The sequence below is a fragment of the Aulonocara stuartgranti genome (assembly GCF_965226115.1).
Source record: "Aulonocara stuartgranti genome assembly, chromosome: 19".
In the NCBI taxonomy this organism is placed as follows: Eukaryota; Metazoa; Chordata; class Actinopteri; order Cichliformes; family Cichlidae; genus Aulonocara; species Aulonocara stuartgranti.
Genome location: NC_138955.1, coordinates 13940401 through 13956693, shown reverse-complemented (window position 1 = coordinate 13956693; position 16293 = coordinate 13940401). Strand labels below are relative to the sequence as shown.

At 39.1% G+C, this 16293-nt stretch overlaps 1 protein-coding gene across 6 annotated transcripts in view; it reads right to left on the bottom strand.

The window, feature by feature from the left end:
• LOC309696040 (dynactin subunit 1-like) overlaps positions 1-15953 on the bottom strand; it is a 32082-nt gene extending 16129 nt beyond the window's left edge. For 3 of the 6 annotated variants that reach the window (XM_082517099.1, XM_082517102.1, XM_082517103.1), the window contains exons 1-4: positions 12699-13124; positions 7629-7880; positions 6156-6234; positions 3803-3834 (exon numbers count right to left, since the gene is read on the bottom strand). In XM_082517099.1, the coding sequence (XP_082373225.1) occupies positions 3803-3834; positions 6156-6234; positions 7629-7880; positions 12699-12731 (396 nt within the window). In that variant the 5' untranslated portion in view covers positions 12732-13124. Of the gene's footprint in view, positions 1-1760; positions 1806-3802; positions 3835-6155; positions 6235-7628; positions 7881-12698; positions 13126-15841 lie in introns of those variants that run through there. The other 3 variants (XM_082517100.1, XM_082517101.1, XM_082517098.1) reach the window with 3 other exon arrangements.
• Positions 15954-16293: the final 340 nt, after the last annotated feature.

The following is a 16293-nucleotide window of genomic DNA, read 5'->3' as shown; positions in this document are numbered from 1 at the left end:
TATTATAAGGAAATTATATTTTCTAACTTTGTGGCTGGTCTCAAAATTATTGTGTAACAGGATAATGTACACACCACCCTGTCTTTAATAAAGACCTTTATTAACAAGAGTAATAGGGAGTGGTGCAACAGATGGTCCAGCCCTCACAGAGCAGTGAAGTCAGCATCATGCAGTCAGTGTAGGATTACATGAAAAGACAGAAGAACTGCAGTTCTCTAAGATGCTTCAAACAACCTTGGAAACTTGGTGACGGTCACACCAAAGACTGGTTTAATTTAGTTTGTTCTCTTAATACTAATGCTTTAGTTAGTAATAAATTAAAGTGATTTAGTAAGGCTTTCATTCAAGAATCAAAGGCTGAATCACTGGACTTTTCAACAACAACCGAACTAATCCATCTCATTCACAAAAACAGAGACTTCAGGGTTTAATATAAAAGTGTTAACTTCCATAATAGGTTGCAAGATATGTTAATGTTATCAAAAATGCGTGAATATACAACTTAGTATCTAGACTGAGCAGAAATATCCCAAAAGTGACATAGGAGTGAATGAGAGGGCAGGACCAAAACCCATGAACCCCAAAACATGTCCTGATCTTTACAGTTATTTTTATTTCATGCAATTAATCTGCTGCAAAAAATATCTATTGCCAACCAAAAAGTCCAAAGCTAAGGTGTAGAACATAAGATCCAGAAACGGCCTGGCAAAGACTCAAATCTGGCCGGTCTTTGGAGAATGTGACGGAGGATATACATTTTTGAAAGTATTTTTTACAACATTTCCTACTAAACAAAGACCTCCCCATGGCCATTCATTCAACACCAAAGTAATTAACCAATAGAAAAACAGTTAAGTCAGACAATTTCCTGTTTTTTCATTGTCTACTATACATTTTTTTTAAAAGTGTGTCTGTGAATTAACAAAAACATTGTGCTTTACAATTACAGGACAGTGTGGGTAACATGCTGCCACAACTTCTACACCTTTTACAGCCTGTAAGACACAGGTGACCCTCCCCTCCCATACAAACCAAACAGCAGACCATGGCTTTAACGGGTGGGGGGAGATCGTAACAGTTGTGTTGACAGATTTCTTTATCATGTAGAAAACCTGAGACATACTGTTAAAATCATACTTCTTTTTCTTAATTTGATATTGCGGAGATTAAATGTGCAGTTAAACTTCTTTACATCGACACAAAGAGGATTTTCACCACTGTGGCCCATCCAAAAAGTGCTGTATGTGGTGCATAATGTAAAATCTGTTTGACATCCCTGGTCAGAAGCCTAAGATAGTTACATGATAATGATGGACTGCTTTTTGTCCTTTTTGTTAGCTCGTGTGTGTCATTTTACTTTTATAGATGCAACCTTGCAGAGGAAGTAGGTGGTAAGTGGTAACCATTATTGTTAAAAAACAATGGTTCCATGCAGGAACCACTGCACGTTCACAGAGCCTCTGAAAAACCTTTGGACACTTAGCAAACTTAGCATGTTTGAATGTGCACAGAAAGCAGAAGACCAAGCAGACAATGTTGGACAGAGCTGCACCGAACAGAGAGCAGAGAGGGCGGTGAGGTGATGGGACACAGCTTTCATTCATACAAACACAGAGCGCTTCAGTACAGAGACCAGAGATGGCTGCGAGGAGTCATGGGTAAAATGAGGGGTGAGGCTCTGTTGCCATGCAGCAGAGAGGCCATTCAGAGCCACGGTTACCACGGTTACTACGGTCATCATCATAACATTACCACTGTACCGAGGTTAGAGAAACATGCAGCACCTTTTTGGGTTTCACTCCTCGCTGCGTCGGTCAAAGGAGGTAAGGAGACGAGGAAAGGAAGGAGGAGGGAGGGAGGGTGAAGGTTAAAGATCAGGAGTTTGTCAGCAGCATGCCAGAGGTGATGGGAACTGTGGTGGTTTGGACCTGTGTGTTGGACCTCAATAACTTTCACAAACACAAATCTCTTCATACTCACTTCTTCATTCTCATTTTGTTCATTTTCTCCACATTAAAAACACATTAAACTACACTTTCGTGTAAAAATATTTTCATTGCCTATTATTAAAATAATTTGAGCCATTCTCCCATGGCTGGTCAACAAAAAAAAATTATTCTTCTATTTTCTATGACACAAGCAATAAAAATGGAAACAATGAGATCCTACAAATACAGTATATGTAAACATGAAGTACTACTTCTTTCAAGGGTAAGGTTTTACATATTAGGACATAAAAGATTATCTGGTCATTACCAGGTATTAAAATTAGATCAACACAACCTGAGATGAACAATAAACAGGACACAGTACAAGTTGTAATATATTTAACAAAAACTGAGTGAAAAATCAGAAGCAGCCTGTGAAAAACAGAAGCACACCCCATGATTCAGTACCTTGTAAAACCACCAACAGCAACAAAAACCTGAAGTGACTGTTTTCACTTTATCACTTACTAAGGACCAGATTATTTTCATTATGTCCTCATACATGAAACCTTACAGTTAACTTTCTTTTTACAATGACCGTACAATTTGCATAAATAAAACAACATATCTGGTCATAGAAAAAAGTCATTTAAATGTGACTAATTTGGAATATACTTTTTAAATCAAATGCCTCCGTTCTGGTTTCCACTTGACAGAGTGAACTTATCATTACAGGTTATTCCCTGTGCAAAGATTCTCTCAAAATGCTGACATTTGAATCCAGGACTGTCAGTGGATTAACCTTTAACAGCAAAGAGATTTTTTTTTCCTTGATGTGTACAACTTTAAAGTTTAATTCAAACCCAAAACTTCTCAAAATTCCTTTAAATCCAGATATCCATACATCACTATAGTCACATCCATAAACCATGTTTGCTTTTGCTCTTTTCATCAAAAGTGAACTCACACCATATTAACAGACTGCAGGTTTAAGGTAAATTTAACCAGTATACTTCTCTTCAGCACCAGATTTCTATTAAAACATATAACAATTCCTATGAAAAATTACTGCAATGGATTTAAGTGTCAGTTTGACGTGAAGGCAAAAGTCAAGCACACTAAATAAATTATTAGTTAGATCAGTGCTTTTTTACTCCTGAGTCATGGCTCTGATGTGCTGGATTCTTTCTACATTTTTCTTAGTGTCTACCAAACATGCAGAGTAACACTGGACTTACGTGAGTAAACGGCGCCCTCTACTGGACAGAGAGAACTCATTCAGCTCTAGAGCTACAATTTGGTTTAGCACATTTCTGAATTTGGTAAACTCAGATTAAACTGTAATTGCATTAAGATGAATTAAATGGAAATATTTACAGATGTAAATATGCAAGAGCCTCATATAATATTGCATATTGTTTAATAATCCCATTACTTTATTTTTTTTATTGTAAATTAAAACTAATTACCACATCACAGTGTTATGTTACACTAGTTTCATGTAGGAATCACCTTTTAAATTCCCAGCCATGCTATGATGAAGCCAAATTAAATGTTAATCTACTGCAGGCACTTTCCCCAAACACCTGATCCTAACAAAACCTAACAAAACAGCAGCCGTCAGAAATAAATTAAATATCTCACATATGAATCTCCCTGCAGAGTGCAAATCGCCAAACAATAAACACCAACACATAGCACTTACTTTAGTACGTCTATGTGTGAGTGTGTGTGTGTGTGTGTGCAGGTGGAAGTCTGTATGCATGAATGTGTGTACGTGCAGTGTGGGTGTGTGTGTATTCAGGTGTCAGGCGGCACGTTTGCCTCGGCTTTCCTGCAAACTTTGCGTCACAGTGCAGCGTTATCTGACTCACCAGTTTAGCAGACTTGGCTGACTCCAGGATTTCTGACGAGATAAAGAAGAAACACATTCCCAGAACATTAAGATAAAAATCTTTAAGAGTTATAAAAGTCCCACAGCAGGCTATGGCGCAAACAGAGTCAACATAATTTATTGTTCATTCACCAGATGGTCAAACCTGACTGGCAGCTGTTGAAACCTGTATGCACCCTTATTTAAAATTCACTTCTCCATGCCCTTTTTTCCCTACTCAAGTTATTGAGGGAAAGTGTTATTTGCATGCTGGTGATCTCACCGTCACTTTCAGAGCCCCATTTACTTTCAGACAAAAGCCAGATCGTAAGACAATAACTTTTCTTTCTGGCTTTCAGGCTGGCAGAGTTCCAAATTAAAGGCCCTAACTCACATAATGGCTGCAGCAGCAGGTAAGAGAGACAAAAATCTGCATCCTGGAAGATTTGTGTAATAGTAATAATCTGAATAATGTCTCTTTCTTCCACTCACACAAAATAAAACTAATAGAAATGTGATTGTGGTTTACAAACTTGCGTGTCAGAGATTATTATGAAAGGGCGACAGAACCGGATGTTCCAATGCCGATATTTTCTTGTTTTCAGTTGGCTGATTGATTTCATTTGTGTCTTGGAGGCCCTTCATGTTTAAAAATAAGAAAATATTGGCAATAAGGCAGAGGTAAAATTACAATGTGTACAATGTGTACAATGTGCCTTGCCGCAAATTAGCAACAACAGGCAAAACAAGAGAAAACTGTAAAGTTGAGACCCACAGAGGCTGAATATATTTGAAGATATGAAGATGTAATATGGGAAGACTTGGGAAGGCATGTTATAAGAATTCAATAACATTGAATGGATAACGGTAAAGCCAGAGTGGATATAAAACTCACTGAAAAAGGTACCAGAACACGAGACAGACATTTTTTAAATATATTTATGGGGTGTAAAAAAAAGTAGCTCACCTAAATAGACTGGAGCCTTTTGAATGTTATTACTTATACCTGTCAGCTACACTTACTGCTCATCTTTCCCTTTGCATTTTGGTGCATAGCAGCATTTACAGAAGCACTCAGCGTTTCAAGGCCTTTTCTTCGCGTCACTGCTTTAAATGAAAAAGTGTCTTGTTGCCAGGTTACATCTGAATCAACTGTCCAGTCTCATTTAATCTGCCTTTTCATGGCCCAGATGTCCATCAAAAATCTCACAAAAAAAGTGTTTACCACTGAAACATCACGAGTTTAGTGGGGAGAAAATAATGTGTTATCCACATATATGTGTGTTAAGATCTCAAATCCACATTGGGATCCACATTCATAATTCCCTCACTTGATAAGACATGACATGATAACATATTTCCTCGTAATGTTAATCTGCTGTAGATCGTTTTATGTTTTTTAGACCTGCCACTTCTTTTGTCCTTCATTTATCCAGTTTCCTAATTTTTCTAAGGACATGCTACACACCAAGTTTTCAGCTAATAAGTCTTTCGAAATCACCTTATTTGTGCAAAAAAAAATCAATTTTATGCCTGTTAAACTATGTTATCTTTAACATTTTATATAGATTCAAGAAGTGGAGCACATTACATGTTCTTGTGACAGGCTGTTAGTAACAACATGCATAAAATGGGAATTTAAAGTTTGTTCTGTGCCAAGTTATCTGTAATGCGTAGAGACATAGACACAAGTTAAGTGCCTTTTTTATGCTTGAGCGATTTACGGGTCAGTGTTACGTGACTTTAAAAAAATAAATATATAAAAACATTCCTCTGAAAACAGCCAGAGAAATGAAGTTTGGAGAACTACTGCTCAAAAGATTTGCAAAAAAGTCGGGCTCCTTAGAAGACAAATACAAAGATATGAGGGGTGGCTCAAGATATAGCAAAGTACTCTTAAATAAAGACACAGCTATTGTTTAAACTGTGGCACGATCATCACCTTTATCTATAAAGCACTTTAAAACAACCACCGATAAAGATTTTGACATCTGGTGGTGGCTAACTTACCGTACGTGGGATTCAAATCCACAATTTTTACTTGTTATTCACTCATCACATAAGTAAAACCAGGCAGCATCCCTGTAATAAGATACTAAATGTACCAAAGTGCTTTTATATCTTAGATCTTCAGCTGTCTATCTAAACTACAGCAGGAGAGCAGGTGAGAATAAACCCTGCTTATTGGTTTCAAATATGGCATGCACACTTACTATCAGGCTCTATAAGGACAGGATAGACTGGATTTTACTGTGTTTGGGCATTTTTTTTAATTTTACTGATAAAGCAGTACCAGCAGAATACTAAAGACGACCTGCAAATATGACCATCTGGATGTGTGTGTGCGTTCTCACCTCGTTTGGGAACCTTGCCAGTGCCGGGCTCAGGTGTCTCAGGAGACGTTGTGTCTGCCCCATCATCTACCAGCTGGATCTGAGACAGCGGGAGAGAGACGTTTAGTCATGTCTTCCAAAAACACAACTGTGAGTGCTGCTGTTAAATGAAAGAGGTGACAGAGAAGAAGAGGCATATCGCAAAAGGGGAGCCACAAGCGAGCCTTTTAAGCCAAGCAGGAGACACGCTGAAGAGGATTAGTGACACAACTGCTAATCTACAGTAAAGCTGAATCTTATGCATAAACGTGTAATTCTACATAGGTTTGATGTTTCTTTTTAGCATTAAATTCGTATCACTTTTTTTCAGCACAGTCAAAAGGTAAAAAGCTTTAACAGTTACTGGTAACTGTAACAGAACACACAAAGTATAAACTGTTCTCTGCTAACATTTAAGTACAACCACCATCACATTAATTGGTAATGATTTTTTAGCCCTGAAGTGGATGGATTTGACGAGCAGCCAAAGAGTGATTGATGTGTTTGGATTCAGCAATGTAGACATCTCGTTCTGATTTGATGACTGCAACAACTTTGTGTAATTTGATCATAATAAGCTACCGTAAAATGGTGCTTGTCCCAGCACTAAAACAAATAGAATTAAACTGACAGTCACAAAGACCGATATGACAATACTGCAAGTTACATTACACTGACTGTTTATTATTGTGAGCCCGCACATAAGAGATATCCTGCAGGTACCATTTCTTCCAATCTTTTGACTTTTTCTTTTTAGTAGTAACAGTCCAGTTCCACATTAGGTTGGCAACCCTAGAGATGTAGATTACAGTCATATGATTAACATAAACCTCACTGTAAACTTGCTCCTCCCAAACAGATTTATTTATTTATTGCCAGACTCAGTGTGGCCTATTCTCTTAGCGCTACTTATGAAGGATAAAACAGGTAAAGTAAGCCATCGTAATAATCACAGGTCCATAACCTTAGCCAGTATAATATTTCAGAAAGACTTTTGCAGGATAAATACATTTTTTAAATTTAAACCCAAACATGGAACTGGTCTGTGTATGTATATTTTGAAGGAAATTATAAACAAACACAAGAAAAGAAGTCATCAGTTTGTATTTGTTTTATTTCTATGCCTGCAAACCTTTGATTGTGTAAAACAGAGTTATTTTGCTGAGCTGAGTCATAAAGGGATGCCTGAATACATTGTGAGAGTTCTGATTTATAGTTGAATTATGGTCACATTATGCAGAATTTTGAGGGAGAGAAACTCGGAGCTGTTGCAGATCAAAAAGAATAACCAAAGACCCCGAAGCAACAAAAACCAAAAGCACCACAGAAGACAATAAAGGAAAATATCAGCCCACACACACAGCACACTGTGCCACATAAAAGGAAAACAAAATCTCTTATGTGTTAAAAAAAATAACTGGGGTAAAGACATTTACTTAATACACCTGTATTTACCTGTGACTGTCTCACAAAAATCCCATGATTCTCTTCACAGGTGAAGTAACGCTTTCCCTGTACGGTGCCGTCATTTTTGCCCTTGGCTTCATCCAGGATGACCCCCACCCATTTTCCAGAGGCAAAGAGGGTGGTCCCGATGTAGGCCACTGTGCCACGCTGCCCCTTCCCAATCACCTCCACCAGGGAGCCCACTTTGACGGGCCGCCCGCCCCCGTCTGAGCTCATCCTGCTGCTGCCACTGCTGGTGGTCTGGGTGGGATGAGGAAAGAAAACACAGACCTGGGCTGTTAAAACAGGCATTTATAATCAGCTCAACATCACAGGTGATTTAGTTTGAGTGGTATTAAGAGGTATTTAATGTTTAGCATTAGATTTAGGTTAATGTATTTATGTTAAATGCTACTGTTTAGTTTACTTTGAAAGAACCATTTTCCACATTGTGTTGGCAAAGGTTTGCAAAAAATTGATGTTTCACATTCAATAGATTGTCAAGATGACTGAACTGGTTGTGTTCTGGTTATATTTCTATATAAAAGTAAGGTCGCCAAACACTTGTGTCCTTTTGCAGTTAAATCATAGTCATGCAGAAACTCTGTCACAATTTGTGAGGGAACGTCTGAATTTCTTTAAAAAATAAAAATAAAATAAAAAGTTCAAATGAATTTGAAATTGTGATTTTCCCCAATTTATCACAGTTAATCATCACATTATAACAAACAACTGCATGTAACTACCAACTTAACCCAATTTAATCTGATAGCAGACTGACAGCAAACTGACTCAGTCTTATTGTTATTTTCTTGCACTCCTGATGCACCTAAGACCCTTAGAAGAGAGTAACTGACCGCGAGTGGTCACAGGCGTGGTCGCCGACCTTAACAGGCAACAATATTGCAAGATGATTGCACATGTTAATAGTAATTTTTGGTCAAGTTGCTGTTTTCAATCACTGTGTGACTGTAGCAAAGACCGATTAGCTCAGGGATTAGGGTTGGTTGGGTGATACAACAGCGGGTGCTTTTATGAGACACAGTGGCTCACCTTTGAGGGACAGAGGACCAGGCCTCATCCTGATGCTGCTCTCTCTAAATGTCAGTGCACGCTTGAACAGCACTGCTCTTTCTTTCTAGCTGAGGAGGCAAACTTTATGGTAATTCCATGGCAACAAACACCTGAGACGTCACAATGCAATTTGGATGTGTGAAGAACAAAATGCACACAAGAACGTTTTCAAATTGGCTTCAGCTACAATATTTTGTAATCAAATAATACTGCATAACCCAATTTACAGAGCAATGTCCTAGAATTGATGGTGACTCAGCAGAACAGTGCAGAGAGGAGCAGATATCATTCTCTGCTTCAGCTAAACACACACTGTCTATGTGTTGCTGTTTAACTTAAAGGTTAAACTACACAAAAACCTTTGTGAAAGTTTAACCAAAAACAGAAAAACACCTATAGCATGAAGACTCTTCGACAGACACTGTATCCTCTGCTGTCACTACTGCTGCAAGAAGCTGTGCTGTTATGTTAATTTGGGGCTTTTAATGATTTCTTAGAAGTGTTCATTTTCAGAGTGGAATGATAGTACATCGTACATCTTTACTGACTTTAACAAACAAGAGTTGCGTGCACAAGTTTTTTTATCTAGTTTATTTTGGAATAACTGTAATCTACGCATGTTGAAAAGTATACAGCCTTAAATATATACATAAACTCGCTCAAATCTGGTAACAAGTGGTGATGAAGGTTCTAAAAAGAGGTCTGTGTCTTTTAACTTGATAATGCCAAGCCCTATTAACTTGTCGTTAGCGATCATGACTGACAGGAACTGATAGTTTTGCTTTGTCTGCATCTCACTGGACTGCCCAATAGTCATATAGGAAAAGTATTAAAGTCGAACAAACTCAGTGAAGATCGAAGAATGAGTACAATTGCTTGACCTGATGATCCCGATGTTATTTGGATGAGTCACCACTCTGCCTTTGTCTGGAAAAAGACCTAAACTGTTATCATCAGTTGTGGGAAAATTGGTTAGGATCAACCCAGGAACCACCAAGGCTCAAGCCTGCCATGAGCTGAAAACTACAGGAACACCAGCATCTGTCATGGTCCTGGGACTGCTGACTCAGTGTTTTTGTTTTGATTAAGAGTTGCTTATGTTTCTGATTAATTCTTATTAAGATTTGCTAGTTCCTAGGTTTGATTTCTGTGCTCCCTCTGTTTAGTGTCTAGTCTGTGTCTCGGTGCCTGCCCTGGTCCCACATCTCCTGTCTAAGTTCCCTCTGTACCGTGTCAGTATCGGGTCTCTGAGTCTACCAGTTTCACGTTGCAATGGACTAAGAGCCATCTTTTGTGCCACCCAAGAAAGAAACCTCTGCTTCAAATCCACTACACATTGGGCCTGTGTAAAATCAACACCTTTAAGCTTGATTTAAATTTGTAGCTGCCCACATTAATAAATCAAACTAATTCTGGAGAAAGGTTTTTTGGTCAGACAGAACAAAGACAGCACTATTTGGTCACGACAAAAGGTATGTTTGAAAGAGTAAAGGTGAGGTTTTCAAACCTAAGTACACTGTACCAACTGTAGCATCATGCTCTGGGGCTGTTCTGCTGACAGTGGTACTGGTACACTGAAAAAAGTGAATGGAACAATGAAGGAAGAGGACTACCTCCAAATCCTTCAACTTCACCTCAAATCAACAGCTACGGTTGAAACTTGAACACAGTATTCTAACAGGACAATCATCTCAAACACACATCAAAACTGGTTTGGAATTTAAAAAAAGCAGGCTGACATTAAGTTTCTGGAACAGCCTTCCCAAAAGGAAGGCAATAAACCAGTTTAAAATGTAAATGAACTCTACCAATTTTTCCAAGAAATGTTGTCAAATATTCAGCCAAAGCACCTGGTCAAGGTGCAACCTGCTAAGGGACATTTAACCAAACTGGAGGTGGTTGTAACTTTTTTTGCCCTGTGTGGAATAGAGAAAGTCCAAAATAAATTTAAACTTGTGTTCCCAGTTCTTGCTTTTAAAGTCAATGAAGATGTATGCTGTACAATTATTCCACTCTGCAAAAAGAACAATTTAAAGAAATAATTCAAAGCCCTGTGACATGTATGTCCACAATGAGTCGATGTAAATTTCTGAACACAAATGTACATTATGGTCATTCTAGTTCTAAACATAAACCTCAAACATTTGACTTTACTTCTTGTTTTCTGTGACACACTCGCTCCAAAAATGTCCAAACAGTTAACACCAGCTGAACAAGTTTTCCAGTCCTGTTTTAGTGAGCCTCAGTTAATGTCATCTCTGGCCTGCATGGTGATTAAAGTGGCGTCTAAGTCTACAGTGAAGGTCCTCAATAAAGGCAAAACGTATTATGAACAGGTGTCTACTCTCTTCAAAAGAAATCAACACAAGTACACTGGACTGCCATTTGTTCTTCAGATAGCAAAAGCTTCAAAAACAGTTGATGTGATTTATGGACCAAGACACACATTTTGTTAACTGGATTATAATTTCATGCGTTCAAGGAAACCCCTTTATTCAAACATGTGGCTTACCGTACTACATATTTGGTATAAGTTTGAACTTGTTAGCTTTTAGGTCTTCAAAATCTAATCTGATCATCTGCTCCACATAAAGCATGAAGCTTCCACTACATTGTGCATTATTCTTGAGTTTCAGTATTCATGAAAACATTAAAACATAAAATCTGGTTAAACCACATGCCTAAAGGTCTTAGACAATCAGTACCCTAATGTAAGGTCACTGAAACTTTGCAAAGTATACATTGGAATGCTGTAAAGTAAGGAGCGCTTTGCACAATCACTCCAAGAATTTTAATGGTCATAAAATCCTGGCTTGAAAAACATATTTAAGTATAAAGTTGGTGTTTCAATGATTTAAAGGCACTCACCTCACACTGAATGAAAGTTACATACATGTATCTTTATTATAAACAACCATAGCTCCTCACACATAAAGTCAGACAGTCACTGCTGATATTCACTTAAGTGGCAGCTTTTATTCAAAGCCTGGATCCCCTTAATTGTTTAAAGTCGAATTAACTCCTCTTATAATTCATGACCAACATGGAGCGAGACATTTTAACTAGTCATGAGCAATAAATGATGCTTCCACAGTTTCTACGTCACAGCTGAGTCCTTGAAGCTTTTACTTAAAGCGTCAAATCACTTCAGTCTACATGGCTTCACAGGGCAACACAGCTCAACAATCTGCAATCACACATCCATCAGGGGATTATACTTGAAGTCATAATGAAAACTTGAAAGCTAACGAGTCTGTAATGATGTATTCACCGATGTTCAGTCATTGCTTAGAACCGTTTGCCATGTGCTGGAGGCAGAAGACCCAAGGAGGGCGTGCTGAATTATTTAGTGCCACTCTACTCTTACAACACACGCAAGGCTCGCACTGACTTTAAAGCTGAAATAAGATGAAAAACACGCATGTAGCTTTCTGATTGTCAGCACGATGTTGTATTTAAGCAAGAAAAGCTGTCATATGCGTGCTTGCCACAGACCGCCTCCATATAAGTTAAAATCCATACAGTCTAGGAGCTATTTTTGCTTAGTAAGCTGACATGTAAGATCACACACTGATGTCATCCCTCCCATTGACAGCAAAGTCGCCTGACTCAGACACGGATGACAAACAGGAAGTCTTCTGGGCTCATGGATTGTGTGTTTAGCTGATAACAAAAAGCGAGCCAACTACCTACCTACTAGTTCACAGGTCGTCAGAGTCAAGTCATAGCAAAGGTATGAGCTCTCAACATCGCAGCAGCAATGTTGATATTGCCCCAGAGGGGCATTTGAGCCGAACAAAGAGGCGACAATTCAGACAGAGGAATGCAGCAGTGAAATGGATTAGAAACCCTCCTATTGAAGGCAGGAATTGACAAGGAGGGGATGACAGAGTGAAACAAATCAAAGAAACCTTACAGAAACAATGGCCCGCTGAGCAGGACAAACTTAAACGCCACTCAGACCGTTCATTCAACTACCTTGAGCGTATATATATATCCACTCACCCGGGTGTACGTATTCCTCCTAGTGTGTGACATGATTTCTGGTTGCTGAGCCCCCCACTCAAAACTGCCAGTCTTGACTGAAAGAGCGTGTTATTGGGGAGAGCGTCAGCCAGACAGAAGGGGGTCGAGGAGAGGGGAGTGGGGTTCAGTGATGCTGCCGGAGCGTCTCCCTCTTCCTCTCTGTCTCCTTGCAGAATCACACCATCCCTCTCCTATTGCTTACAGCCCGAGCTCCCAAAACTCCACCGTCCCGCCTCTCTGCTGCCCACAAGCCAAAGTCTGCGGGAGCTTTTTTCACCATATCAGGAAGTCTCTGCTGGGGAGGATGCTGCCAATCCAGCCCTCTGATTAAAGGTGCCAAAGGCGAACAGCAGCGATATGAAGACGGGGGAAAAAAATAAAGCCAAGCTGGGTCTGCTGTGAGCGCATCAGCTGAGGGGCAGCACTGCACTGTGCTGTGTCTAAGCTGGCTTCTGCAGGAGGGAGGGTGGTTTAGGCCCAGACAGTGCTGCTGGGTCCTAAAGCCTGCAGACATGCTTCTCAAAATAGACAGCTATTATTCCCGTGCATGCCCTCATTGTTTAGGATGATGCAGAGGTTCAGGCTTGTTTTTTACTTCTTATCATGAGTGCACTGATCAAAGGCTACTTTCAGCCTCGGCAACACAGACTTTTAAGGTAAAAATTAATAATATTGACTCAAGTTATGATTAATCAGTCAGGGAATGGAAAAAGAAAAAACATACGGGGTCGTAAATACATCAAAAGAAAAGGCTGAAATTACACTAAACCTAATTTCTCGCTGCACTGCAGCCTATAATGGATTTCCAGGGTTTTTTTGTGTGTTTTTTTTTTATTACAAAGCATTCCACTTTCTTTCATCTGCTAGAGTGAGAACTGGGAGGGGGGGGAAGTCAAGAAAAAAACAGGTGCTAAGCATTTTTCATCCAGTGGGAGGTGAACCAGTTCAAGTTAATCAACTGCTGTTTCATTGTGGTTGAACACAAAAGGTCCAGGTGATGCTCCATAACACAGCACATTGTAAGCAAAAAGCAGCAGAGGTTGCATTAGGGTCCAGCCTAAAACTGTGGCCCATCACAGAGCAAGGATTAGTTCTTTTATCTGCTAACTGCATGGCTGGAGCTTTTCAACTCCCAGTCATCTCTGTTTCTCTGCTGTCATCTCTTTGCAATGGAAGCAAGCGCTGCAGGGTTTCTGTGTAAAAGCTTTCAGCTTAGAGGCTGATGAGAAACGCTGGCACCCAAGCCTTCAAGAGGAGAATATTTTTCCTTTCAAAATGATGCAGGACATATTAAGCTTCAGCAACAAACATGGGCCAGGATAACAACAAAAACCAGCCATATATGCAATCCACAGACTAATATTTCAGCTGGGGGATAGCTGGGGATGTTTAGGGACAAAACAAACCTCTGCAGTGTCTTTGCACCCTTTTATGCAAATGATGGAGGCAGAACCAAAAAACGGGGGTGTTGGGCATTTGTGGGAAGAAATAGAGAAGGGGAGCCTCTTATCTCTCTAAAGACTAGCAGACAGTCTAATTCAAAGCTCGTCCTCCTTATAGAAGATGATGGAAGAGAAACTGAGAAAGAGGCGGTGCTGCTGCTTTGAGCCCACTCAGACCAGCGAACGGGAAGGACGCAGGAACAGAGGTGACACTCTGGGATTTTAAGCAGGAAAATTACAGCCACACTGCACCTCTGTCTGTCTGTCCGGGAGGAACAAATCAATATCACTCAACAAGGTAAAAACGAGCATAACTATTGCTCCAAGGCAGCTTTTATTTAGCACAAGCTTGGCTTATATGACACAAATTTTGCCAATATGGACACAGCAGCTGACGGTCGACTGAAAAAGAAACTGCAGCATCATCCAGGTAGAGTTTTAGAGGTGACCATTTTTAAAAGGAGACACTACGTTAAAGAAAAGAAACTAACTGAAATAAATTGAATAAATAATTTGTTCATTTTAGGTCAGGAAATATTGAGGTTACTGTGATTATTTTTAGCTTGGTTTATTAATCTTTATGTGAATAACAAACATAATTAATGGACTTACTTGAGTCACTGAATTATACATTTAAATTGTAATCAGTGTAGTTGAGCAGTGTCACTCAAGTTTATTTGAAGTGAGATTAAAACAGCAGATGTGACCATGCAAACCTTTTTTCAAACAATGTTTTTAAATGTGTCTAATTGCTGGAGAATACTGGGGGAATTACAGCCTGTAATGCTTGCATGTCAATGATATTCAGGATGGTCTCATCACTGAGCAATGCATAAAAGAAAAGTAGGTCATCAGTTGAATAGTTGTGTAAAGCCAGCACTTCAACCCTGTATGCATTCAATTAGGATTTGAGTGCATAAAACACAAAGCACCCTTAGTATAAACTGGTATAAAGTATTTATAGTGTGCATGTCTATAGTCTGTACCATATGTTTACATATGTAATCTGGTGCCATCTAGTGTGTATAAAATCTACTGAAGGCTGAAATTCTGCTGCAATAATCGGGACATACAATGATATCTTATTTATACATGTATTACTGGGAAAGAATTAAGATACTACTACACATTAAAATAATAACTATATACATTTCTGCGTATTGCTTCTGCTGGTAATCACAATAAATCACAGCATGGGTGTGGCTGAAGCCCTACAGGACATTTTCTCCCGACAGATTAACCAAACTGGATGACAAATTAAGAAAAACAATCTGGATTAGAAGATTATTTAATTTAACCGAGAATAATCATCCCTTTAGGATTGGATATCGACACAGCCGCCTTAATAGCAAGCAAGGCTCATTACACTTGCCATGTTCTTCATTATTAGTCGTTTTAATGTGAGAACATTTAATTTTAACAGCTGTAACTAATACTAAACCTTAATTTTAACGCTCACATTTGGTGCTGTCAGCTGTCAGGCAGACACTCCCTGATCAGCTGCTAGCAGCAACGTTCGTTAGCTTCGTTTGGCAATTTCAATAAATGAATAAAAATAATAATATCCAAGAGATAATATTAAGAAACCCCACAAGCTTATAGTTTAAGACAGGTGTGTGTGTGTGTGTATTCTGAGTTAAAACCCCGACGGTCAGATGATAAATATGCACTAATACCTACCTGCTTACGTCAAAATATCCGGCTAACTGCTCCGCTTCGTCCCTGACAGGCTACATCCATCCATGGAGGTCTGGCCGGACACATCCGCTTCGAGGTGGCCGAGCTGCTGCCTGACTCAGCCCGCCTGACACAAACTCAGGGGCCCGATGAAAACTCAAGTATTTAAACGAGCTCAGCAGCACAAAGATGACACGGTTTAAACACATACAGACTGAGGCTATATCAATAAAAAATGAAATAACTTTTTAATTTAAATTTTGCTTTTTTCTGTCATTTTTGTGCTATTTATCGTGGCATTATTTTGTACTTATTTCCTGATTACAGGCAAGTACAAAAGTACCTTATATCACAATTTAAGTATAAATTTTAAATGAAACAAAAATACTCTTCACAGCTTTAATTATTTTTTTAAGGAATAAAACAACAACCTGACACAGGTGAGCATCATTGAG